Below are 24,095 nucleotides of genomic sequence, written 5' to 3'. Positions count from 1 at the left end.
TGACAGCTATCTTAGGCAACACCTCCCCATCACCACACCTCCAAGCATTTCACAGTCAAATAGCCCATGAATTATCTTCTACTTTAAACTAAGGCACACGCACTAAACCACTCAGATTTACAAAGGAGGCCAACACCCAAAAGCAAAGATTTAAGCATCCTGTACTGAAATAACAGTCAATTTTTCAACGTTTCAAAGCTGGTATTTCTAAACCATTGTGAAGCTCAGGCTTTGCATTCCAGAGCCACAGAACTTGCACAGAATTGAGGCAGCTACTCACCACCTACATTTAGGAATGCAAACTGCAATACCCGTGTTCATCTGCACAGCCCATCGTTCGAGGCAACCAAATATACTCTAAGTCTTCTCACAAGCCTAGATGTTTCCCACACTGGTTTCCCCATCTCACAACACACAGCAGTGGGTAAGCAGCTGACATGACCTCCTTTAGATTCAATAAAGAGGCACCTCTGTGACTAAGACCCCTTCTGTGCTGATGTAGCAGGCGTGCTCAGAAAAGATTTAACACTGTAAAACACATCCGCAAGAGTCCTTTAACGTAAAGGAGACATCAGAGGATGCTGCTCCCCACTTCTATAAGGAAGCTTAGCACAGTCCTTGAAGAAGCGTTCAAGCTAAATTCATCAGTGCTCTCTTCATCTTACAACAGATTGCAATCTGCATTTCTAGTCTTCCCAAGGGGACCCTGCCTAACACGCTGTCAGCAGGAGCTCCTATTCATACCACACGAACCCAGTTGCACAAGAACTTCAATGAGAAAAACCTGTGCTGTTCAAAATGGCAGACAAATAGCTGTGTCGTATTTACTTCTCCCTGTATTAGGGAGAAACTTCACCCTCTACAACGAGCTCCTGCATTACACCCCACATCATCATTTTAAGATCTTCTAACTTGCAAGCAGCTTTCTAAACAAAAAAATACAAGTAGTAATAGAGAACAAGATGACACACACACACGTTACAAAGTTCTTCTAAATGATGAAAAACCTGTATTTGCTTTTAAAGAGAACAACAGAAGGCAGTTTTGTGGAGGGGAAAAGATCAGAAGGAAATCCCAGCTCTCTTCAGCAGCTCTGAGGATTGGTGACCTTCACATCACCAGCTCCAACAAAAAAATGAAGTTATTTGTCAAATGCTTGCTGCCCAGAGGCTTAAGGAGTCAGCTCTCTAGGATCACTCTTGGTATAGCAAATACTCACAATCAAGGAAAACTTAGTACAAATGCTATCCTTGGCAGACTCGGTAGAGAATAACAAAATGTGAGAAAGAGATGAATTGAAGGATTATTCGCTGCCTAGCACCAGAATTTTTGACACGAAGAGAGAAAGTAAACAGGATGTGGTGTGAAACACTAAGTTGCCATATTTCTGACAGGGATTTCCTGGTCAGAACGAAGCACAGCACAACACGCAGCAGAGGCTGGTACATTCAGTATCTCCACAGAACAGCAGCCGGACCGCACACACGTGCACAGCCCGTTTGTCTGCCTCAGCCCAGATGTCCAAGAGCTTTCAGACAAACTGCCAGACATCTGGAAACACCAGACGAAGGGCCAAAGCTCTCAAACTCTTCTCCTGCAACCTCAGGTGAAAAAGAGGGCTATCTCCAGTGAAATCTAGACATACGACAGCCCTATGCAGCTCACACAGTTATTAAGGAGTAAGTATTCCTTCATATCCTCCTATGTAAATAGCATTACTCTCAGATAAGTGCGCCTAAGGGTGCCTTTTACCTGCTCAGTGTAATTGGTTACACCTATACAAGTCCCAGGCAAGCATCAGAGGTAGGCATGTAGAAGGAAGATGAAAAGAAAGGCAACGGGGGCAAAGAAGAGCTTGTCTTAACACATATAGGTTCTCAGTGAACTGCTATGGAATAACAAAATCCAAGTACACAGGTGCTGGTGAATAAAAGTTCCCTACCCGTTCCTTGTAACCCACGGCCAGAGAGGTTTTAAGCACAGCACAGGTGTCCATTCACGTGTAACAGCCCATCCAGAGCAAGAAGGCAAGGAAGCAGCGACAGGAGAGACGACAAAATCGAAACTGGTGAGATCTGCCTCGTAAATCAGTAAATCAGGTAAATCAGTAAGTCAGGTAACCGAGAGCTCGGTCCTCTCTGAATGCACTGCTTTTCTTTGCCTGAAACTTCTCAGAGTTCTCTCCATCACTTGCATGGCACAGTAAGACTCGCCTTGCTGCAGAGGCTGAGCACCGCATGGTGTCTGCATGGCATTCAGAGTTATTTTTGTCACACGGCCACCAAGGAAGGTCTGAAATGACAGGATTCACGTGCTATCTTTTAACCAGATTTATTTTAAGTGTATGGAATAGGCACCCATAATGCAAAATGACTTTTTGATACGCAGAGTTGTGAACGCTTTGCCTAAGTGCAAAAAAAAAAAAAAAAAAAAAGAAAAAGAAAAAAGAAAATCAAACAATCCAAAGAAAATACCCTTGCGTTGTATAAGAGCTCTCCTTATTGTCTACCACGAATAAAACCAGTCAAAGTCCTTTTCTCCTAACGAAGACTTTTCTAAAAACAACCTCCTTCCCATGACAGCATCATGCCAGGATCAACAGCATCTCCAAAGGAACAAAAAAAGGAGGTGGGCAAAAGTACAGAAGAAACAAAGGGAAAAGGTTGTTCTCTGGTGATACAAAGTAAGTGCTTACACCTAAAGTAACAGGGTGAAAGATAAGATACTCATACCGACTGAAAGACTTTCTGCAAAGGTGAAAGAACACAAAACCCCTTTCTTTCCGAACAAGGAGGTATTAAGTAACCTGCGGTGAAGCTCTCAGCTCCATGGGAAAGAGCTCACATCTGAAATATCACGGTAGGTGACCTCAAGGCGGGCCCAGGGCTTCACGTGGTTCATCTCAGGGAGCTCCTCCTGGGGATCTGGGCAGCAAAGCCTTCTCAGGACACCTGCTGAAGACAGCAGGGCTGCACCCTCAGCTCCTGCAGCAAATAACAAGATGCTTGAAACACCTGGTGTAGTTGGTACACTCCCAGACAGGTCAGTAGCACAGCATTTCAGAGATGCCCTTTTGGCTCATTCATTAAGTCCCTCTAAAATACCTGTGCTACTCCACAGATTGATTGCGTATGAATGTTTCCAATACAGACCGTGACAGAAAGTTTAGTAATATTTAGAAGTGACTCACCTTTTTATATGTTTATAAATTTTATTTAATCCTCCTGTGCCTTTATCTTTTCATAGAAAACATTTTAAACACATTCTGTTTATGAGCTTCAGCTTTCTGCAAGTGAAACACCGCACCACAGGGAACTTCTTGTATTACACCTGTTTAGCAACAAACACTATTTTTACCCCTCAGGAAGATTCATTTGATTAAAAAAAAAAAAAAAAAAAAGAGTTGTATATTTTTCTATATTACCTGCATTTTTAATTTTTATTTTCTACAACTTCTATAGCTATGCACAAATCTACTATTACTTCAGATTGAGCCCTACCAAAGTCACATCCCTACAGCTGTTACAGAAAGCTTGACAGCTATGCAAAAAGGGTAAGTTTAAAAAATAAATAAATCCTAGCAGTGCATTATAAAAGTTGGAGTCTCGCAGTTACATAACTTTCCCTCTGAACTACCACTAAGCAGTTTGTTATTTTAGATTAGCTGCTATAAATATAGGTCACGCTAACCAAATGTCAGTGCTATCTATTGTAAAGAACTGTCTCAAATTCAGTGCTGTAAAACCCATACGTCTGGGTCGGACAGAGACGGACACAGACTGCCAGCACAGAAGAAACACCAGAGACCACAGCGGTGGCCATCAAGCTTAAAATAACAAATAACTGGGACTGTCATTCAGCCACATACAACACAGGGTCAGGTCCTACAGCTGGGCTAACACCAAAGGAGAGCAATTAGCAAAAATCCTTCTCCGAATGGAAACGAGGGCTCGCCAAGTCGGACATGTACTCAACCAGGAACTCATCATCATTATCGCCTTTCTGCATTTCTCCTTCCAAGTAATTATGACAGTCTCACCAACTACTACACAGCCATTATGGTTTTCTGAAGACCGTGTTTTTCCTCAAGCGAGTAACAAATCAATCTGCTGCTCAATACGGGACTGCACAACCAAAGAGACAGCATCGGTGCAGAAATCAGGTTTCCTAAGAGATAAAGGTCATGAGCAGCGTTGTTCTGCAGGAATTCCTTCCAGCTGCAAACAGACAGCATAAGAAGCAGGGGGAAAATGGGGAGCATGGAGGACAGGAGCGCCCATCTCAGCCCTCCTGCTCTGGGCTGCTTTGATTGCGCTGCCCAAGCACTCCCCAGTGCGACTGAGCTCTTCTCAGCTAACGAAGAGGTTCCAGTGATTTCCATTCTCATTCGTTGACTTCTATTTATTCCAGGATAAGCTATGTCACAGCAGACCTGGTAACGGTGTCCTTACAATACTCCACCGCACGCTTCCTTTGGTAGGAACAGTGCCACTGCACAGACAAAACAGTGCCTGCAAGAAATAAGGAGCAGGATAAAAACCAGATGGCTGAAGTTAAGTACAGGACGACAGAAGCAAGGCTTGTAGGGAGGAGAAATCATTTTGATGAGCCACGACTGTGAACACGGCTCTGCACACAAAGGGAACACAGCCTGCACCAGCATAAATATCAGGACAGCCTGACGGAAATACTGCTGCCTGTACCACCTGAAGGCCACGTTCTCTTCAGACAAGGACCAGATGAACACGGCACACATTTTTGTGATTTAACATCAGATGAACACAGCTTCAGCTGTTCAGATGACTACCTGTCAGCCACAATCAAAACCAGCGTTTGGAACATGGTGAAGCAATCTACAACAATGCAAACCAGAGTGCTCGAGCTCTGTCCCAGCACATCAGCACCTACACGACCCGCTTCCAGCCTCACTAGTGACCAGCATGGCTCTGAGGTCCCAGTTCCCCACTCCGCCGTGGAGAATAGCAGTGGGAGCGAAAACAGAAACACCTGTGCACACTGAGACTGTATTTAGCACTGTCCCCAAGGCAGTTTACATCCTACTGCATTTTAAATCTTACCATACAACATGAACCCTACAGAAGAACTCACTACAGGAGAACTTCAAGTACTGTAATTCAGGCTTTTTTTCCCTGACATTGCTACAGCTTAAGAAAGAAAACACAATCAACTTAAAACATTTCAGTCAACACCTTTAAAAACATACCGTTTATCACCATCTACGTAGCCTCAAGATGAAACTTCTAGGAACTGAAAGCAAGATTTCCTTCACATTGCTTCCTAAAGTATAGCAAAAATATTGTCATATGAAGAATGCATTCAGTAATTCTAATTTGATTATATTTTTTATTAGCAGGCTGAGTGTTATAGGTAGCAGGCAATGATCCTGTAAGCTTGTGTGAGGAACTTGTCTTGAGACTGCTCTCCATACCATTTCCATAAAGGAATTTCCAAAATAAAAAACTGATAATGCTTTAAAGTAGCACCTATTAAAAAGATTTAAGTCATGTTTTGAAAGCAGGGTGGTTGTTTTTCGGAACGCAGGAACCAATCATCAAGCACTTGTGTATCTTCAAAGACCCTGGAGGGATCCAGGGTTTCTCTGCACTACAGATTCTTAACTGACCTGGAAAATACAAAGCTTCTTCATGGAACAGATGACATGATCCTCCACAGATGCTGAAAACTGGCAAGAGCAATACAAAAAGGGCATGTCACTGACTACCGCTGCAGCCAACATATTAACATGACTAAGAGGAGCCCAACGATTAAAAAGGAAGATGAAACAGAGCAATGGGAGATTCTATTTTACCACGCTGGCAACTTTGAAGGGAGCAAAGCAGCTTCATAGGGCCAGGTTGTGGCCAGGAACCCAACACTCCTTGCAGTTCTCTGCGAAACGGAGAACCTGGAGCCTCAGGCCACACAGAGATCTTCTTGACATCGATTTAATTGCTTAAAAAATGCACTGTCTGCAGTTCAAGGAGAATGACAATATATTGGAGGGCACCCAGGAGAAAACAAAATAAATGAAGTTAAAAAAAAAAAAAAAGACAGAGAGAAAAGAATGCCTGGTAACAAACGTCAGAAAATTATTTTTCTTAATGAGAATGTAACACAGAAAACGGATGAAAACTCTGAAGAATTCCTATTTGGGAAAGCATGACTTACCACAGAACTTCCAGCATCAATAGGACCGTAACAAGATTTGGAGCTGAAAACTGAAGGCAGCCACCTTCAACTCAGGGATAAGAAAAGAAACGTAGGGCAGGCAGGTCTGGGCTGCATTGGAACCGGCTGCCCAGAGGGGCCGCGGAGCCTCCTCCCCTGGAGACATTCAAGACCCACTCGGGTCCTTTCCTGTCCAACCTGCCATCGCAGGGGCTGGGACTCGACGATCTCCAGAGGTCTCTTTCAACCCCTACGGGTTGCAGAGCCCAACGACTCTGCAAATTCACGAGGAATTTGTAACCCTAACCTTCTAAAGCTTAAACTCTAGCTTCAAACGCAGAGGGAAACAACAAAAAGAAGCGCCGCGACCGGCATGACGAGCGCGGCAGTCCTCAACCCGACGCCCCGTTCATCTGACCGCACGGACCGAACCGCGGCGCCCGTAGCTCCGCAGCTCCACGCACACCTAACCGACAGGCAGCTTTCCGCGCTCGCGACGCCGTTTGCCTTCACGCCGCGCCGCACAGAGCAGCACCGCGGATCTCGGCGCCCAACAGAGGCTCCTTCCAGCCGGCGGAGCTGTGCCCTCGGGGAGCAGCGCAAGGCCGACGCGACGGCCCGGCTATCCCCACGCTTCCCGGAACTCCACCAACTCTCCGTCGGCGCTCCCGGACGGTCTGGCGGCGAGGCGGCCCGCAGGCAGCGCGGGAGGCGGCGGGCACACGGACGGACGGACGGACGGACGGGCGGGCTGGCGGGAGCGTGGCTCGCGCGGCCGGGCCGAGGTCACCGCTCCGCATTGTTCCCGCTCCGCTCCGCGCCCGGCCCGGCCGGCGCCGCCTGAACTCTTGAACCCGCGGCGCCGCAGCCCAGCGCGAGCCTCCGGGGCGGAGAACGGCGACGGCGGCGCGCCCCGCTCGGGCAGCCCGCCCCGCCGAGGGGCCCCGTTCCCACCCGCGGGGCCGGGCCCGGACCAAGGCCTTTCCCGCCGCGTCCCCCCGGCGGCCGCTACTCACCTGGGCTTCGGGCCGCCGGCGCCCCGCTCGTAGGCCCAGGCGGCGGCGGGCTGCGCGGCGGCCGGGGCCGGCGGCTCGGCGAAGCTGGGGGTCGGCGGGTAGTTCCTGTCCATCATCGGGGCAGGGCGCGGGGCGGCGGGGGCTCGGCGGGGCCCTGCGCGAAGGGCGGCGGCGGCGGGGAGCGAGCGGGGCGGGTGGGAGCTGCCCCCCCTGCCTCATGCGGGGCGGGCGGCGCCGCGGCCCCCTCCCCGCCGCGGGCCAGGCCGCCGCGGCCCGGCCTCCCCTCCCCGCCTCCGCTCCCCTCCCTGCCGCTCAGCCGCGCGGAGCCGCGGGCGGCGGCGGGGGCTGCGCGGCGGGCGGGCGGGGACCCATGTCGGGCCGCTCCTTCCCAGGATGCACCTCCCGCCACGGCCCGCCGCGGGGAGCTGAGCGGGGCCCGGCGCCGCGGTCGGGGGGCTGGGAGGAGCGCGGCGAGCGGGGACGCGCGGCCTGGCGGGGTGGCCGGGCCGGGCCCGGAGGGTGCGGGGAGCGCCGCGGGGGATGGCGGCCGGCACCGGGCCGGGCGTGAGGGGGGGGGGGGAGAGGGGACGGCCGAAGGCGGGGACGGCCGGGCCGGGTGGCGAGGGGAGAGGCCGGCGGCGGCAGCGGCGCGGCGGGGCCGCGTCGAGCGGAGCGCTGGGGCTTTGTTGGAGGGGCCGGGGCGGGGCCATCTTGTTCTCGCTGAGAGAAGCGGCGCTCCGCGGCGTGGCGTCAGCGCCGGGCACCACCGAGACGCCGGGCGCCGCGGCCACCTGAGCGCCGCCTCAGAGCGCGAGGCGCGGGGCCGAGCGGCGTTCCCGCCTGAGGCTAACACCACACAACCGCCCGCGGGCGCGCGGCAATCCGCGCTGCACCCTGAGGGCACCGCCGGCGGCGGGCACGTGACTGCGGCACGTGACCTGCGACCGCCTCCCCCCGCGGAAAAATTGAATCCAGCCGGGGGGGGCTGGTGAAATGTGGTTTGTGAGCGTGTGCTTTGGAGGCTGTTCTGGAGGGTCGAGGGAGCGGGGATCGCTCAGCGCGGTAAGGAGGAGTTACTAGCGAGGTGCTGTGGATCTCCGGCTGGTCTGGTGAGGTGGAGGTCAGCCTCTTATAGCATCACAGCATGGCCTGGGTTGCAAAGGAGCACAGTGCTCATCAGTTCCAACCCCTGCTGTGTGCAGGTCGCCAACCAGCAGCCCAGGCTGCCCAGAGCCACATCCAGCCTGGCCTTGAATGCCTGCAGGGATGGGGCATCCACAGCCTCCTTGGGCAACCTGCTCCAGTGCCTCACCACCCTCTGGGGAAAAGCTTCCTCCTCATATCCAACCTAAACCTCCCCTGTCTCACTTTAAAGCCATTCCCCCTTGTCCCATTGCTATCCACCCTTGCAAACAGCCGTTCCCCCTCCTGTTTCTACACTCTTCAAGTGCTGGAAGGCCACAGCGAGGTGTACTTAGGGCCTTCTCGTTCTGGGTAACGGTGTTAGGGCAGGGGGCATTCAGGCTGGGTCTTAAGAATAGTTGCTTCTCAGAAAGAGCAGTCAGTTGTTGGAGCAGGCTGCCCAGGGAGTCACCATCCCTAGAGATATTGACTGAGAAGGCAGATGTAGTGCTTAGGGACAAGTTTTAGTGGGCGTGATGGGGATGGGTTGGGAAAGGACTAGATCATCTTATGTGTCTTTTCTAGCCTCAATGATTCTATGAATGTGACACAGGATGAGATGTGGTGAGGCAGGCAGGAGGAGAACAAGGCCCCAGGGTGAGGGTTGCTTGCTGTGGATGAAGGTGAGGGAGCACCTGAAGGCTTCTGTACTGCTCAGAAGACAGAGATGTGTGCTGGTGGCTGAGTAAGGCTTCTGAAGGTTCACTTTGTAGCACTTGAGGCAATGTCAAACCACAGGGTTTTGCAGGGAAATGCAGGCAGGAGAAACTTTTGCCTGCAGCTAACCAGATTAGACATGTGATATAAATCAGCATCTCAACATGTGAATGGAGTAGAGGGAGTGCTTAGTGGGAAAGCTGTTATCTAGGAGACTTCAGGAGGAAAAGCTGAGGTTCTGATTCTCTCGTTCCCAGATTCAAGAAGCAGCAAGGCCAGTGTGGGGAGGGCAGGTGAGTGCCAACACTGCGTAGAAAAGGCTGAGGAGAAGCACAGAGAGGCCAGGGCAGAGGGAGGAGAGCAGAGTAGATCATGCCACCGACAGACCAGCAGAGTGAGTTTTCCTTCTGTTTGTGTGAGTGAGCTCCTGCACTGCTTGCAGCAGGGACCTTTCCCCGGGAAGCACAGCCAGTCACTGTTTTACATGCAGAAAACGCCTTATGCTGCTGGAGAAGCACTTGTGCTGCTGATGCCCTGAAAGTAGCTTTGTGGGGAGGACACTTAGATGTTCTTGCAGGATGTCTGCACATCACCATTACAATAGTCACCTGGAGTTCCCTGTTTCCTTCAGATGGAAGGGGTGATAGGTGTGTGCAGGTGGAGCCCCGTGCACTCAGCTGTAGGGTTGGTCGGAGGGATGGTGGTGATGTAAAAGCTTCTTGCTGCAATCTGGGACAAGGTAGTAATAAATTGTAAAACTACCAGTGCTGTGTTGAATTTTTCTCAGTTAAGGGCATGAGCCTTAAAGCATGTGTATTTTCTTTACAGATTATTTCCCTAGGGAGGGGTGTATGTTAATACTGATACGTAACTATAAAATCCTATCGCATAAGACATTCCAAGAACAAAGATCAGTTGAGATCTATAGGCAGGGAAAAGAGGCTCACTTAGTAGTCTGAGTTAACTATGTAAGTATCATTATGCTACAGACACAACTGAGAACACCACCACCAGTGTTTGTAAACACCACCTAAAGCCCTGTTATCCCATAGTCTGCATTTCCTGTGTCTGAGAGGCAATTGAATTCTGAGGTACCTGGGAGACTCCTACCTTTTTCTCATCCAACTGATCCCTGTTCTTGTTGCTATTCTTAGAAAGTTCCATTGAAGTGTGCATTAAGATGTGTATTAAAATACTAGACAGTTTCATGATTCTGAACATTGGCTGGAAATGTTTCAATTCTTGCATTCATGAGGAAGGCATCGGTTTCGAAAGCAACTACTGCTTGACTCTGAGAAGCTGACCTTCGGTGGGCTTTAATACATCCAGGGCTGTAGCTCATAACTGATCATACTATGTGTGTTTTTTAATCAAGTATTTAAATATGTTTTTCTGAAAAACAAGCTATTATGAATAAGATCTTAAATTACAGCGCAGTAATGCAATCTGTGCAGCTTAGCAGCCGGGGGAGCACTGAATTTCTGTTGCTTGTTCTTCTCCCTGAACAAAGTAGTCTCCAATTGGAAAAACAGTGGATCTTCTGGAGACGCAAAATTGTCATTTGGTGGTCAGGAGGCACATAAGCACAGATTTATGTACTTAAGGTGATATGGAGGCTGTGCCTGATGTCCAGGGAGTGTGCTTCAAAGCTGCAACTGCTTGCTGGCAAGGATACCTTGTCCCAGCAGGACAAGGATGCTCACAAAAAGAGAAGGCCTTCCCCTTCCCTTCCCCCTTTTCTGCTCCATCATCCTGTTCCCAGACATTCACTCTGGTCACAAAGTGAGCTGTAAATTCACTCCTCTGGCAAAAGAACATTTAATATTTTTTTTTGCCAGGTCACTTTCCAGTAATTCCACTGAGCTGAGCCAGCTTGTTTTGCGTCACACAAATAGTGGTTCAGGGCAAGGAGTGGTACTGCACAGCCAGAAGCAGGTGGGAGAGGAAGGACGTGACGAGAAAAAGCAGGAAGCTTGCTCTTGATGACAAGATGTTGAGGTGGCTCATGTTGTGTTCAGTATAGGAATCTCTGTACTGAGTGCTGGAGAGTATGTCTCCAAGCTTAGCCTATGCTTAGCCAGAATCAAGGCAGCACTGGCAGGACTGTAAGCTAATATGCCTGCCCTTTTCTTTAACCTAATGGTACATAATGCTTGAAGGCAATGTCACTTTAGTTTTATCTTTAAAGTGGCCATTTGCCAAATGAAATGTAGGATCCAAGTAATGGGTAGTTTCGGTCACTGTCATCAAAATTTTGATTTGGCAGTAATTAGTCATAAAAATCTGATTTGGTCATAATTAAGATCAGTAAGTCAGTCACAGGCCAGAATAAAGCACCACCTGACATTTTTTTGTAACCGATTTATTGACTTATTGGTTTCTCAGTGCTGTTAGCACCTATGTTAATGCATCTGCTGAGTGTGATCAAGTGTTTTCCTATTGTATCTGGCCCGGCAGAATGTTCCCTGGTATGTACAGCCTGAACAGTCCACAGATGTCAAATACCAGGACAGCCCCACTCGGGGCCTTTGTGCACAAGGCAGCAGGTGGTACTGAATGGAGCGATTCTTCTCAGGGCCAGCAGTTGCTGCCTGCGCTTTTGGCATCCCTTTAACCGCAGGTACAACGAACCTGGCTCTACCAGGCTTTTCCAGTGTCTGTCCACAAACACTGCCTTCTTTTACAGAGAGCACTGCCTCTGTCCTGTGCCTTTCCATAACAGAAGATGCCGGGTTTTGCTCTTATCTCAGCTTTTCCCACGTGTTTAACCAGAGACTTTTCTTTTTTTTCTTTTTCTTGCATGAAGAAGTTTTCAATGTAGCTGCTGCTTTTGCAGCAAAATGATTGATTTGCTGTAGGGCAATTTGGATGCTCTGAGAAGAGTCATGGCAAAAGCATGGAGTCAGAGGCACATGCTGGATCAGCAAGCTGACCAGCAGCTTCAGCTGCTCAGCAGAGAAAGTGGTTAAAGCACAGCACGCAGCTAATTCTGCAAGTCTGAGCTTATGACAAAGTTGGTGGAAGTGGATGAAAGGATCATATTTCAGACCATGATAGTGCTTTATTCTGGAGCTATCACAGCGTCGTAAATAGCTCGCTGACACACACAGACGTCTTGGTGGCTGCTTACAGTGACTAACGCTTTTCCATTTGCCAGCAAACACTCTAGAAGTGCTCAGCAATTAGCCTTATCCCGAGAGAATGGGCTTTGAAGATTGATGGAGACCTGCTGACATTTTTATGAAAATTAATGTTCCATGATTAAAAATATCCAAATAATGTGAGTATGCGCGACCAGATGAAGTTTGAAGAAGTTTGGGCCAAAGCTGAGCTGGGACTGATTAACAGATTTTGAAAAGAGTGCAGGATAAAATTTCTGCGGCTTCTTTCTTCTCCGTTGAACAGACATTAGGTATGGGTTTATGGAACATGGGTATAGGGCCTTAGTGTGGACTCTGTGTAGGTGTACGTGCTGCCAAGCTCCCGTATCTTCCATTAGAAGTAAAGAGAAGTGCATCAGGTGTTAGGCTGGACTATCACGAGTCTTTTCAAGCCTATTACCGATCTCTGCTCTTTTAGGTGCAATTGTGACTGTGATCCTGATCAAAGCAGAAAATTGCAGTCGCTTAACAGATTAGATTTTGCATTTTACTTGGCACTTGGCCTGTTGAAATGTCAAACTAGACACTAGTAGATATGTAAATAGGGAAGAAATTGCTGCCTTTCAAAGAGCACACTTTATCCAGGAGCCTCAGGGCGAGTACTCTTTGCATTTCTTTATGTTCAGTGCCTTTATTTGATTTAAAAAAAAAAAAAAAAAAAAAGCTTGGGTATAATCTCAAACAAAGGAATCACAATCTTCAGGAAGATAACTGAAGTTGAGCTACAAAATTATGGCACTGGAGGTGTGAGCTGGCACAAAGCACACTGTGCCAATGAGAACAAAGTCCTTCCTTTTCCCAGTCCTCCTCCTGCTCACGTGGTTCCACAACTGCTCACTCTGGAGTTAGTTCAACCCACGTACCCCCTTTGTTTTTGCTGGATGAGCGCGTTCAAATTTATGAACTATGATTTAGAACTTGTGCAAGGCCAGTGGGAGAAATGCAGTGAGATTTAGGAAAAAAGGGAATTTAAATAAAAGCCTTTGCTCTCAAACAAGCTCGTGATCTGACAAGGATTATTTTAACTCTTACCAGAAACCATCCTTTGTATCGCATCCAAGCTAAGTGTTTACCATGAAGTACTGGACATTCAATTACCAATATTTATTTAGTAGGCTTTGATACTTGAAGAATTTCACTGAAGGTGTTTGAACAACCTGGGTGATCAGAGGCGTTTCTTATTCCTTAAATGAAATTGGCGCTGCATCAGAAGTTTAAAACCTGTTCTGAGGTCTTTCCAAAACACGCCAGTTTCTAGACAGAAGTATTTTTTCTGATACATCCGTGTGCTTGGCTTAATGTGAATGAACCTACACCCCACCAGCCGTATTCTGGGTCTCAGTTCAGTTGACTGCTTTGTTGTATCTTTGAATCTTCGCTATGCTCTGAGTTTTTAACCAGCTTGTTCAGTTCGTCTTGTGTGGTTAGAAGTACAAATCTAGCTGTTTTATTTCTGCTGTGGGTGAAAGAGAGTGGTTTAATTTAGTGCAATCACACAGTCCATGTGTTTGTTTGTTTTCCTGTAAAGTTACTCTGCACCATGCTGTGCCTTGGGAGCTGCACACATGTGCAACTTGGCAAGTTGCTCCCCGCATTCAGTGCATACCTTCTTCAGTCTGAACTCACTATTACTGAACAATGAAGTTCTCTTCCTGCTTTGCTTTTGCACACCTGTTTTGGTGCTCCCTGATGTGATCTTGCTCACTTCACTAACCGTAAGAAAGTGGGTGTTTTTTTTGCCATGTCAGTGTATTGAAGCTTCCAACCAAAGGTCTGGTGAGAATCAGAGGAAGGTGGAAGGGTACACAACCTCGTCCAGTCCTGAAGACTTCATGTACAGAGCCTGTTGTTCACCATTCAGAGTGGTGAAGTGGGAAGTTTTTGTTGAAAGAAAACAAACCATGTCATCTCCCCACTGACAGGGGCTCTACAGCACAGCAAAGAGTTGATTTTTTTAAAAACTTTATCATAGGCTGAATTAAATTCCAAGAAATGTGCAGATGTTCATTGGAAACCGTTTTGCAAGAGAATAGAGACTAGCAGTGTTTTAACTATTGCTGCCTCTCCCCCCAAAATGCCAGCACTTAAAGTTGGAATGAAAAGATAACTAGGGCAAGTGCATTCAAAAGGCTGTGTTGGGTGGGCAGAGGGAGGGCTGAAATATATGAAGTCACAAAAACCGAACACACAGCTCAGAGACTACTGCAAGCAGAAGCTACCACTGAACGAAGAGCACGGCATTTGTGGAGATGCGCTGAACGCATCTGAGGGGAAAATGTGAAATTTCTTAACTGTGAAAATGATGCAGGGATAAATTTGTACAGTACAAGAATGAATATATTTCCAACGCAAAGAGAATGAACTTGAAGTGTCTGATAGATGAGTTTCACACCTGGGGTTTCTTTCCTCTTCTTCCCCGCATGGAACAAGTGAGGACAGCAGCAGTAAAACTTCTGTTGGCAGGGGAGGTTTTAAATAAACCAGACTTTTTGCAGTTTTTAATGTTAGTGGGCGTCAGCAGGACAACAGAATAACATTTAAATCAGGTTTGGGAACAGTATTGTTTTTAAATAACGTGGCAGCACAGTACATTTTTATTAACAGAAGCGATCAGTTCTTACATTTCTGGCTCCAATCCCAGAGCAGTTGAAGCCAATAAAAAAGATTGCTGTAGACTTCGATAGAACCAGAGTCAAATGCTTCATGACTCACATTTTCCTGACCTGCAGTGAGGAAATACACTTCCACGTGGCACTTTGTTTTTGTTCTTGCAGTGAATTCACACGTGCACGCACACCCACTTATGAAAAACCTAAAACATGTCATGTTTATAATGTTTCTCATCAGAGCATTTGAGAAATGAAATAGTAGGCTCTCTTGTTTTGCTGATGCAGAAAACACGTAGCAGAGTTGGAGACTACTTTTGTGAGCCTCAGTTATTTGCTGTAAGTAATCACCTGTCCACATTTGTAAGAGGTTGCATGATGTAACCCTGTATGATGTCGAAAGGACAACACGGAAACTGACTTTTGGGAAACGGGCCAAGGTGATGGCTAACAGCATTGAAGTACTGTGACATGTTTGAACCTGTTCTGAGAGAAATGAAGTACCGTGTAGTTTTTCCTCAGAATCTCATTTAGAAAACAGGCAACGAGTGAACTGCTTGGGAATTCTTTCCCCACCTAAGATGAGGTAAGCTTAAGTTGTGCTTATTTTAATGATATATGTCCTTTGCAGATTGCTACGTTGCACATAACCACTATCTGAATGTCAGCCTGCATATCTTCAGTACCTTCAGGATCCGAACTGCAGATTCGCTGATTACATATGAAGTGTTACACTCTACAGAAGGTGCAGTTTTTGCAGTTTCTGTACTATTTCTGTAGTTTAATTGCTAAAGAATCTGAACTTTCACGAGCCCTGTGAAATCCCTCTCTTTGAAAGTGCTGCTAACACTTCCATTTAATTTATATTTGTCATTCTTCCTGTCTCTTCCAAAGGCCCATAGTACTCTACTTGTTCGATATTTTTCTCTAAATAACAAGCTGGAGCATCAAAATCACAGAAGCACAGAATGGCCCGGGTTGGAAGGAACCTCAAGGATCATGAATCTCCAACCCCTGCCACACACAAGGCCACCAACCTCCACTTTTCACAGCAGCCCAGGGCCCCATCCAACCTGGCCTTGAACACCTCCAGGGATGGACAGAGCATCACAGCCTCTCTGGGCAGCTGTTCCAGCCCCTCACCACTCTCGTAATAAAGAACTTAAAAAAGCTTTTGATTAACATACATTTTTGTTGAGTGTGCAATGTGCCATGCAACTAATTACTCTTTTTAATCCAAAATAATAATCACAAAAATACATCAAATTAAGTAATGCTTACCAGCATAGTCTAAAATGAACCACTGTAATCCAGAAGCAGAAATATATTCACACTTGCAAGATAAACTCATTGCATGATTTTCATACTCAAATCTATTACTAGAATGAATAGAAAATCCATACAGCAGCAATGTCAAACAACACAGCAGACTTATGATGATGACTGAAAGTATTAAGTCACCAAAAAATGGTTACTGTCAATAAAACCAATTAAAATAATGTTCCTTCTAAAGAAACAAGATAAAACTATTAATAAAACATCAATAATATGATGGCATGGCTCAAAGTGCGTGTGGAAGAGGGGCAGTACAAGACTTACTCTTCATACATTCTCTCTTCTTAGAGAAACACCCTTGTGCAAAGAATGGTTCTGCAGCTTTTGCAACAGTTCACTGTCCCAAGGGGATCTTGATTTGCTCCTAGCTGTGCTAACAATCTTTCACATTTCTGTAAACCATCTTGCAATATGCAAGGTAGTGAACTTTTTAAAAGTTTGTTATACCTCAGTGATCCCTCCTCCCTTTAGGAGGAGGTTTGTAGCTAAGGGGCAGGAAGTGACATAGACTTCCTAAACGCCCGTACCCATTTTGGGGGCCCTGGGTAGGGGGGCGGAGGTGCGTCATGTTGCCCGCCTGCAGTAATTGCTTGCTCATAAGTTGGTAGTCCTGAATCATCAGGTCTGGGAGGAAGTGGATTTAAAGAAAGTTCTTCGTGCCTTCTGAAGATGGAAGTCGAACTACGTCTTCTGCTTCTTCCATGATCCAAATGCCTAAGTGACATCAAAAGCATTCATAAACAGTGGCTTTTGTTTTAACAAGGAAAGAAAGAAGTCGTCACTCTTGCAAAATTAAAAAACCCAAACTAACAAAACCCCAAACAAAACAAACACCCTTGCCCTTAATGATCAGAAACACCAGAATCCAAATACTCTCTTCAAGCTACACTGTAGGAATAGTTCATTAAATTTACAGGGAGAAGAGAACAGAGAGTCCTCTTGTGCTCCTTGAAGTTTATGATGAAGGAACGATCAGGGCTAGAGAATTAGCAGAGAAGCATTTTCTCCAACCTAATTCTTTTCACATCTGACATGGAGTATATGCTCCTTATGGCATGAAATCTACTTTTAAGCATGAAATAAAACACATTAGACCTTCCATTGTAGGCCCCACCCTATTAAGTGATGCTGTATTTCAGTGTTTCGGATTTAAGATGACACACACAAAACAAACAAACAAAAAAAACAATGACCAGAAGTTATGTCAGCCATGCGAGTGCTGTTCTGTTGCTCTATGCTTATGTGTTACTGATTAACTTCAGAGTAACTAGTGCTTACCATTATAATTTTGCTTCCAGGAAAGTCAGAAGTTTCCTACTGGCTTCCCCGAGGACACAGTCAGACCAACCACTAGTGGTTTTTAAATGCCACCCTCAGAGACCAAACTGCTTGTCTTGCTTTTAAGCAATGAAATTCCTTACCCTGGTGGTTGCCTTGATTTACATCTATCTTTGCAGCAGTAGAAGATAAGTAGTCCAATTATGGCTAACATTCCTCCAGCAGCAATTGGACCAATTAGAAGTCCTGTAACGTTTATTTTTTGTAGTGTTTCATCACCTGAAAATAAAACATGGGCTATTTTCAGATAGGGCTCTTTCTGTGTTCTTGACAGTTTATACTGTGAAGTACTATTCTTCTTGTGCTGTTCTTTGTCACAAATGTCTAGCTTGCTCTGAGAAGCCATGATATCTGTGCAATCCAACCTAAGATTGCTGTTCACGTTCATCTTAAAGCAAGTGAGCAGACGTTTCCTTTCCTGTACGTGAAACTTGGAAGAAGTCTTTCCTCCAGTGCCTTCCAAATATTATTTCATGTACTTGTGACCTTGACTGAGTTGTAGATCTGCTCTCTGAATGCAGGATGTATTAGAATAAACATAAAATACTGCAATATGAGAAAAGAAGAAAAGGGTTTCTTACCTGTTTTTATTCTAGGACCTTTAGTTGAATAGTCGTTCCAAAACTGTGTCTTTAAAAATACAAAGGAGCAGATGTTAAGAAGATCCATAATTGGCTTATTGACCATTTTTTTTTCAATGCAGCACTGTAGCAAAATTCAGCAACGGCATGAATGGAAGCAACTCTTGCTAAAGGATTTGAACTTGCTTATCCCAGCATATTTTTGTCATACACTCAAGTTTGCATAAAAACCGCAACTTCAGAAAGACGATAATACCAGATTTGAACAACAAAACTGCATTAACTGTCTGATGTTAGCTCATACAGAGATATTTTTGCCTGATTACAGCAAAGGCTAGCACATATTTTGATACAAAAAATGCCTGCAGCTAACCTTCCTAAATCCCTACAAAAGAGTAAAGCAAGTTCTTAAGAATCAGACATTCACATGAACAGCATTTGAATTCATATTAGAGAAAAACATTTACGTTGCGCGATTGCTGTACAGCAGCATTTAGCCTTGATTATTTGATAGACAGCAAAAAACTCCAGCAAGATTCTGATCTAATGCTTTCACAATTGCAAACCAACATTTTCGACTTCAGGTGTTTCTTGCCCTTTCTGAGTTAGGGCAGAGCACATCTAAGGTCAAGAAGAGAGTACTGTTTTCTGCACTGAGTCAGTCTTCAGACAGCCATTATGTTCTACTGCTGGGCCAAAAGGTTTTTTTTATGTATTTCCTCTTTTAATAAAAATTTTATTCCAAGCTGTATATATGCAGCAATTTAGAAGATGATTCTACAGGAATACTCTTCAATAGCTAAACTGTAGATGTAGCTTGTACTCCTGTCTTACAAAACACTTGGCATTAGACAGGGATGAAATCAGCCAATTAATACATGGAGCTCATGAATGCATTTAACCTGGATGCTGACAAATTGCTAAGAAAAACAGTGAGATTCTGAAATGTGTAGATATGTGTAGGCATAACTCTTCTATGACAAGAGATACTTGTGAAGTTTCATTTACATTTCTGTCACAGAATTGGAGCCCTTGTCTGAAGTCTTGAAGGGAATAGTGCATATGCAAGCCCATTCACTGTGTATCTAGAGCAGTAATTCCATCTAATTTGGGCCTCTACTGCCACTATAGAACAAGCATTTGTCTCACTTGTGCTATTTTTTCAGGGCTACAGGATTGAAATACAGCAATCATCTATTCAGCATTCTCTTTCAGTGCATTACATTGTTTGAACAACTACCGTTCTATCAGTGTCTTCAAAAACTTCTCTGGCCTCCTCATAGCTGCACAGCTCTTCCATACATTCTCTTTCCAGGTTATCAGGCGTGAATGCTTCAAAATCAAATCTGTTGTTCAGAAGATGTCGTCCAATGAATAAATTGGCCTCCTTTGCTGATGTGAACACTAGTTAAAAACAAACAAAAAAGTTATTTGAAACAAGCTTGGAAGGCCAAAGCTTCTGGTTTTTAAAGAATGGGCAACACCCTATAGGACGATGTTGAATCCACTTCTTCCCCTAGCACATCTCAACTACATACAGGAGAAAGGAGCACAAAGCTCTTCTCCTAAAACATTGACTCTGCTGCTATCTTTTCTAACTATGTAATATAAAATAGAAATACTTTCCTCCCATAGAGCATTTCAGCTATCCCTAATACTGGCCAAGAGTATTTGGTTCTCCTGACAGCTGCTGAAAGTTTAAGTTTCAGTATTACTCCTCCTGGGATGTGGGCATCAGAGCCCTTCAGAACAAAGTAATGCTTGCAGAACGCAGAAATCCAGTCACATTCAAACTAAGCAAAAAAAAACAAACAAACAAACAAACCCCCACCCAAAAGCCCAACAACCCTCAAAATACATCTATCAATATTCTGCAAGTTTGTTTACACAATTCAGAATTTAAATCACAGCAGCAGAGCCTTATTCTTTTCACATTTGTTCTCACTGTTGTGACAGCAAGTACTAGCTAAAGTCCTGTGTAAACATTTCTTTGCTTTCAAGTAGTGTGTGATAGGAATTCTACTGGCAGCAGACACTTCTGAAGACATTTAATTCTTTTTCTCTCCCGTGCTTCCTCCAGGTGCCACAAGGCCCTGTGGAGTAAGCTGTGAGGTAAGATTCCAGAAGAGTTAGTGAAACTACAGCAGGCTTTGGAACATAGGAATGCATTTTCTCACCAGACATCTTCATAGTCAAATTTTATCCCGTTCTTTGTACAGCTTCCTTTAAGGAATATCATCTTCATATAACAGAACTAGTTTTCTGGCTTGGCTGGTAGTGAATGCATAACCTGTTCTCTAAGAAATCCAGACTATTTGGTTCAGTAACATAGGTAGAGGATTATTTTCGCAAGGGCAATGCACAAACAGCACTTTTCTATACCAAGTCAGATAGCTAAAAAAGGGGGTGAGGCTCAGAATAAAGGTATTTGGCTACAAATTAGCTGTGTTCTCATTGGTTTGTTTTGCTGGATTATCATATCATTCAGGAATTTCTACCCTCATAGTTAGATAGCTCTTGCAGCGCTATCTCAAAACATTTTGTTCTCTGTAAGCTAAGAAAATGCAAGTATAACCCGCATATTGGTTGTTCATGCTTTTAATATTGCAGTGTAATGAAGAAATATTACAGCATGGATAGAAGGAACAGGATGCACATGTAAGAAGACATCTTTTACTTAAGTAGTCGCATGATAACCTATGCTTAAAATATTGATGCTGTAAGTAACAGTAACTAGAGATATGGTCTTCAGACAAGAAAAAATGGAAATGGAAAACAATTACAATATTACAATAAATGCTACAATAAATACTATATTATCCATATTTTGGTTCATTGCAAATCACATTTGAATAAGCGAGCAGATCTTTGGTTTTGCTAGGAAGTGCTTCATTCCTTACTGCAAGCAACATTAGCTATACTTCCCACTTATCTTACATAATTGCTGCATTTTAAGGAATGTGAAGTGTAGAACCCTAATAAATCCCAGTGATACAAGCTCTTTCTCTCTCAGTATTCATCTGTTTATCTGCTCTCTTTATCACTTTGTAGGATGCAATCAATACATACCTGTCTCCACCTCCAAATAGCACATGACCTGGCGATTAAGGAAGTATTTGGAGAATGAAACAGATGAATTTGAATTCTCTGCTAGATGCACTTCTGCAGTCCCGGAGCCACAGTATAACAAGATAGTAAATTCAGTTTTAGCACATTTAATTAAAAATGCATCCACACAATGTGCTGAATAAAGTCACTCTGGTGGTAAAATGCTCAGAAGATGCTGAAGGTGTAACCTCTCACTGCAGGTACCCCACACTCTTGGCAACTGTTCTGCTTGCTAAAACACTGGATGAAAGAGCCCCTTGCTTTCCAGCTCTACCTTGGAGCAATCTGGGCCTTTTTACTGCCAGGGGAGGGTTCTGTGCTGTGAACTCATAAGGAAGAGGCAGCCTGGCAGCTCTCTGTTTTGCCCCACAGCAGAACAGATTTTAATGAATAACCTGTGTTCAGCATTTTTCTGCTCGACCTGCTGCCCTGAAGGAGTCCCCTCCTCTATGTGACAGCTTTGACAAGCCTGTGCTAGGGTCATGGCACTCCTCATTCACTGAGAAGACAGGGCAGATATCTTACAAATTCACTTATGAAGCCCTGACACTGAAATGTTCAGTATCCCACGTGTGTCACAAGGACTTGAGTCCTTCCTGGAGACATCACTGATTTCTACCTTCCAAACGAAGGCACTGCAATAGCAGCACTGTGCTTTGTTTGAAGGTGGTGTAAAGGATATGGTATTGAGGAAAAATATCAGTCTCAGCAAACAAGCAAATAAACCCTTTCAATACAAATGAGTTTTAGACACTCAAATAAAACTGTAATGTGGTGTACTCAAAATGTGGCTGCTCCAAAAGTAACGCCTCCTATTTTATGGTGTATGTCCACAACATCAAAGGTGGACGTTGGTGGCATGGCAGCAGAGGTTGAATCTCTCCACCAATATCCTGCTCTATTTTGTTGCCGTGTGATAGATGGCAGCAGAGCAGCAGTCTGACACAGAAGTAACTCCTGTTCATCACTGCTGAAATCAGAATGTTAATGGTAGCAACTACGTTGAAAAACAGTGTTTTGTAGCTGAGAATTTGCTCTGACAAATAGTGTTACTGTGGTCTTCGTATCTGTTGTCGTTTCCAAGGAAATAAATAGGGGGCGTTCGTGTCGGAGCAAACAAAGTACTATCAAAAGATTACTCAGGAGAAACAAAGTTAAGAAGATATGGCTATTTTTCCGGAAAGCACAAACTCGTGCTGGCAGTGCCTTACCATGCGTGGCGTCGGGCTGCTCCGGGCTGCTCAGCCTCTGTACGCGGTGAAGAAACCTCGACGCGGTCAGCTGGAGCTGGCAGAGCAGCAGCAGCAGCCCCAGCATGGTGCGTACCTGCCCGACAGAAACCCGCACCTCAACGCACTGACAACGCAACCTCCCGAATGACGAAGCCCGAACAAGTCCCACACATGAAGTAATCCAACGCAAGTGTCTACACGACGTTCACGACCCGAACAGGTCCTGCGTGCCATTGCGTAACCCCGCACACGTTGCCGTGGCTGTCCCACCGCCCGCAGTGGGGGCACGGGGGCACACGGGACCGGACGGACCTTGGGGCAGGACGGGCCTCGGGGCCGGCCATCGCCGCGGGACTGAGGCAGCGCCCATCGCTCCATAGGTAACTGCGGGCTTCCAAGCAACGCGCGCCACTGAAACAACCGCGATGACCCACGGAAGAGGGGACGCTTGAGAGCCCCGACGAGGAGAAAGAGAGCCCTCGCCGTGCCGCGCATACCTGCCCGCCGCAGCTCCGAGCCGAGAGCCAGCTGCCCGGAACCATCCGCCACCGTCCTCAGCGCTGAGCGCTTCCTGGAAAGGGCGCGGTGCACACCAGGGCAGCACCCGCCCCGCACCGCCGGCTGCGCCCCGTCGGGGCGGTCCCACGGCCGGGGAAGGGCTGAGGCAGCCCTGCGGGACGCTCCGTGGTGCGGCTGCGTGTGCGCTCGCTGCACGGCCGAGCCCTGAGAGAGCAGAAGCGTGCACAAAAAGAGCAGCGTAGGTTGTTGGTTATCAGGTAACGCTAGGATGGTTAGAGTGCCCAGTCACTACCTGTTGGAATGAGAAACAGAAAGCCCTTAGAACGGAGGACCGAGCAGCTTCTTAACTGCGAAGTTCTTGTAGTTCTCACTCAGCATCTCGTACTGTGCAGTATTTACCAATCGGTTATGGTGCGATAAACTGCAGATAGAACCTCTCCCCATTCGAATAGGAACTACGCTGTTGCCTAATTAAACGAGCCCCTCTAGTGGAGCTCAGAGGCCGTGCACCCGGTGGGTTCTTCACCCTACTTCACTTTCTGAAACACAGGCTGTTCTTCAGTCTGTTACACACAACTGTACTTGAATTGTGTCCCTAACGTGAATATTTAGTTCTGAACATCTACACTGTTAACCATAATTTCTGAGCAGTGGATGTCAGCACTTGTAATAGCACATCAATAACAAAAGCAATCCTACCTCCATGCCCTGTCCATCCCTAGAGGTGTTCAAGGCCAGGTTGGATGGGGCCCTGAGCAGGCCGGGCTGCTGTAAAATGGGGAGGTTGGGGGCCTTACATATGGCAGGGGGCTTGAGCTTTGTGATCCTTGAGGTCCCTTCCAACACAGGCCATTCTGGTTTTGGTTTATTTAAAACAGTGAGCCTCTAAATGATTTTAATGATTGCATAATCAATAAATATTAAGATGCTATAATTATGAAACAAATAAAAGAGCTTAGCAAAGCAGACTATGATAACAAAAAAAGAATAAATAGAAGGCTTACCCCTATCCTGGGCTCACTCACAAAACACCAGCAGAAGTGATTTCCAGAAGAGCTCCTTCCCCACTGGCAGCCAGCTCTTCAATAGGTCTAGAAGGGGTGGAGCCAGGTGAATTGCCTTCACCTGTGCTCCCAGGGCTGACTCATTGCTCGCCTCAAGTGGTCAATCA

General features: G+C 46.0%; 2 protein-coding genes across 2 annotated transcripts in view; both read right to left on the bottom strand.

The window, feature by feature from the left end:
• The window catches only part of QSER1 (glutamine and serine rich 1), a 36,240-nt gene extending 28,907 nt beyond the window's left edge, over nucleotides 1-7,333 (bottom strand). The window contains exon 1 of the mRNA XM_042882645.1: nucleotides 7,206-7,333. Within this exon, the coding sequence (XP_042738579.1) occupies nucleotides 7,206-7,321 (116 nt within the window). The 5' untranslated portion in view covers nucleotides 7,322-7,333. The remainder of the gene's footprint in view (nucleotides 1-7,205) is intronic.
• Nucleotides 7,334-15,925: 8,592 nt separating this feature from the next.
• PRRG4 (proline rich and Gla domain 4) lies at nucleotides 15,926-22,976 on the bottom strand. The gene is made up of 6 exons (XM_042882783.1): nucleotides 22,903-22,976; nucleotides 22,385-22,499; nucleotides 19,306-19,469; nucleotides 18,066-18,114; nucleotides 17,568-17,703; nucleotides 15,926-16,860 (listed from the first exon to the last, which is right to left on the bottom strand). Exons 1-6 carry the CDS (start codon nucleotides 22,945-22,947, stop codon nucleotides 16,632-16,634), a joined length of 738 nt encoding a protein of 245 aa, XP_042738717.1. The 5' UTR covers nucleotides 22,948-22,976; the 3' UTR covers nucleotides 15,926-16,631.
• Nucleotides 22,977-24,095: the final 1,119 nt, after the last annotated feature.

This window comes from Lagopus leucura, unplaced genomic scaffold (assembly GCF_019238085.1).
Source record: "Lagopus leucura isolate 7727_CA_CO unplaced genomic scaffold, USGS_WTPT01 Super-Scaffold_100035, whole genome shotgun sequence".
Taxonomy (NCBI): domain Eukaryota; kingdom Metazoa; phylum Chordata; class Aves; order Galliformes; family Phasianidae; genus Lagopus; species Lagopus leucura.
This window is presented reverse-complemented; position numbering and strand designations above follow the sequence as displayed.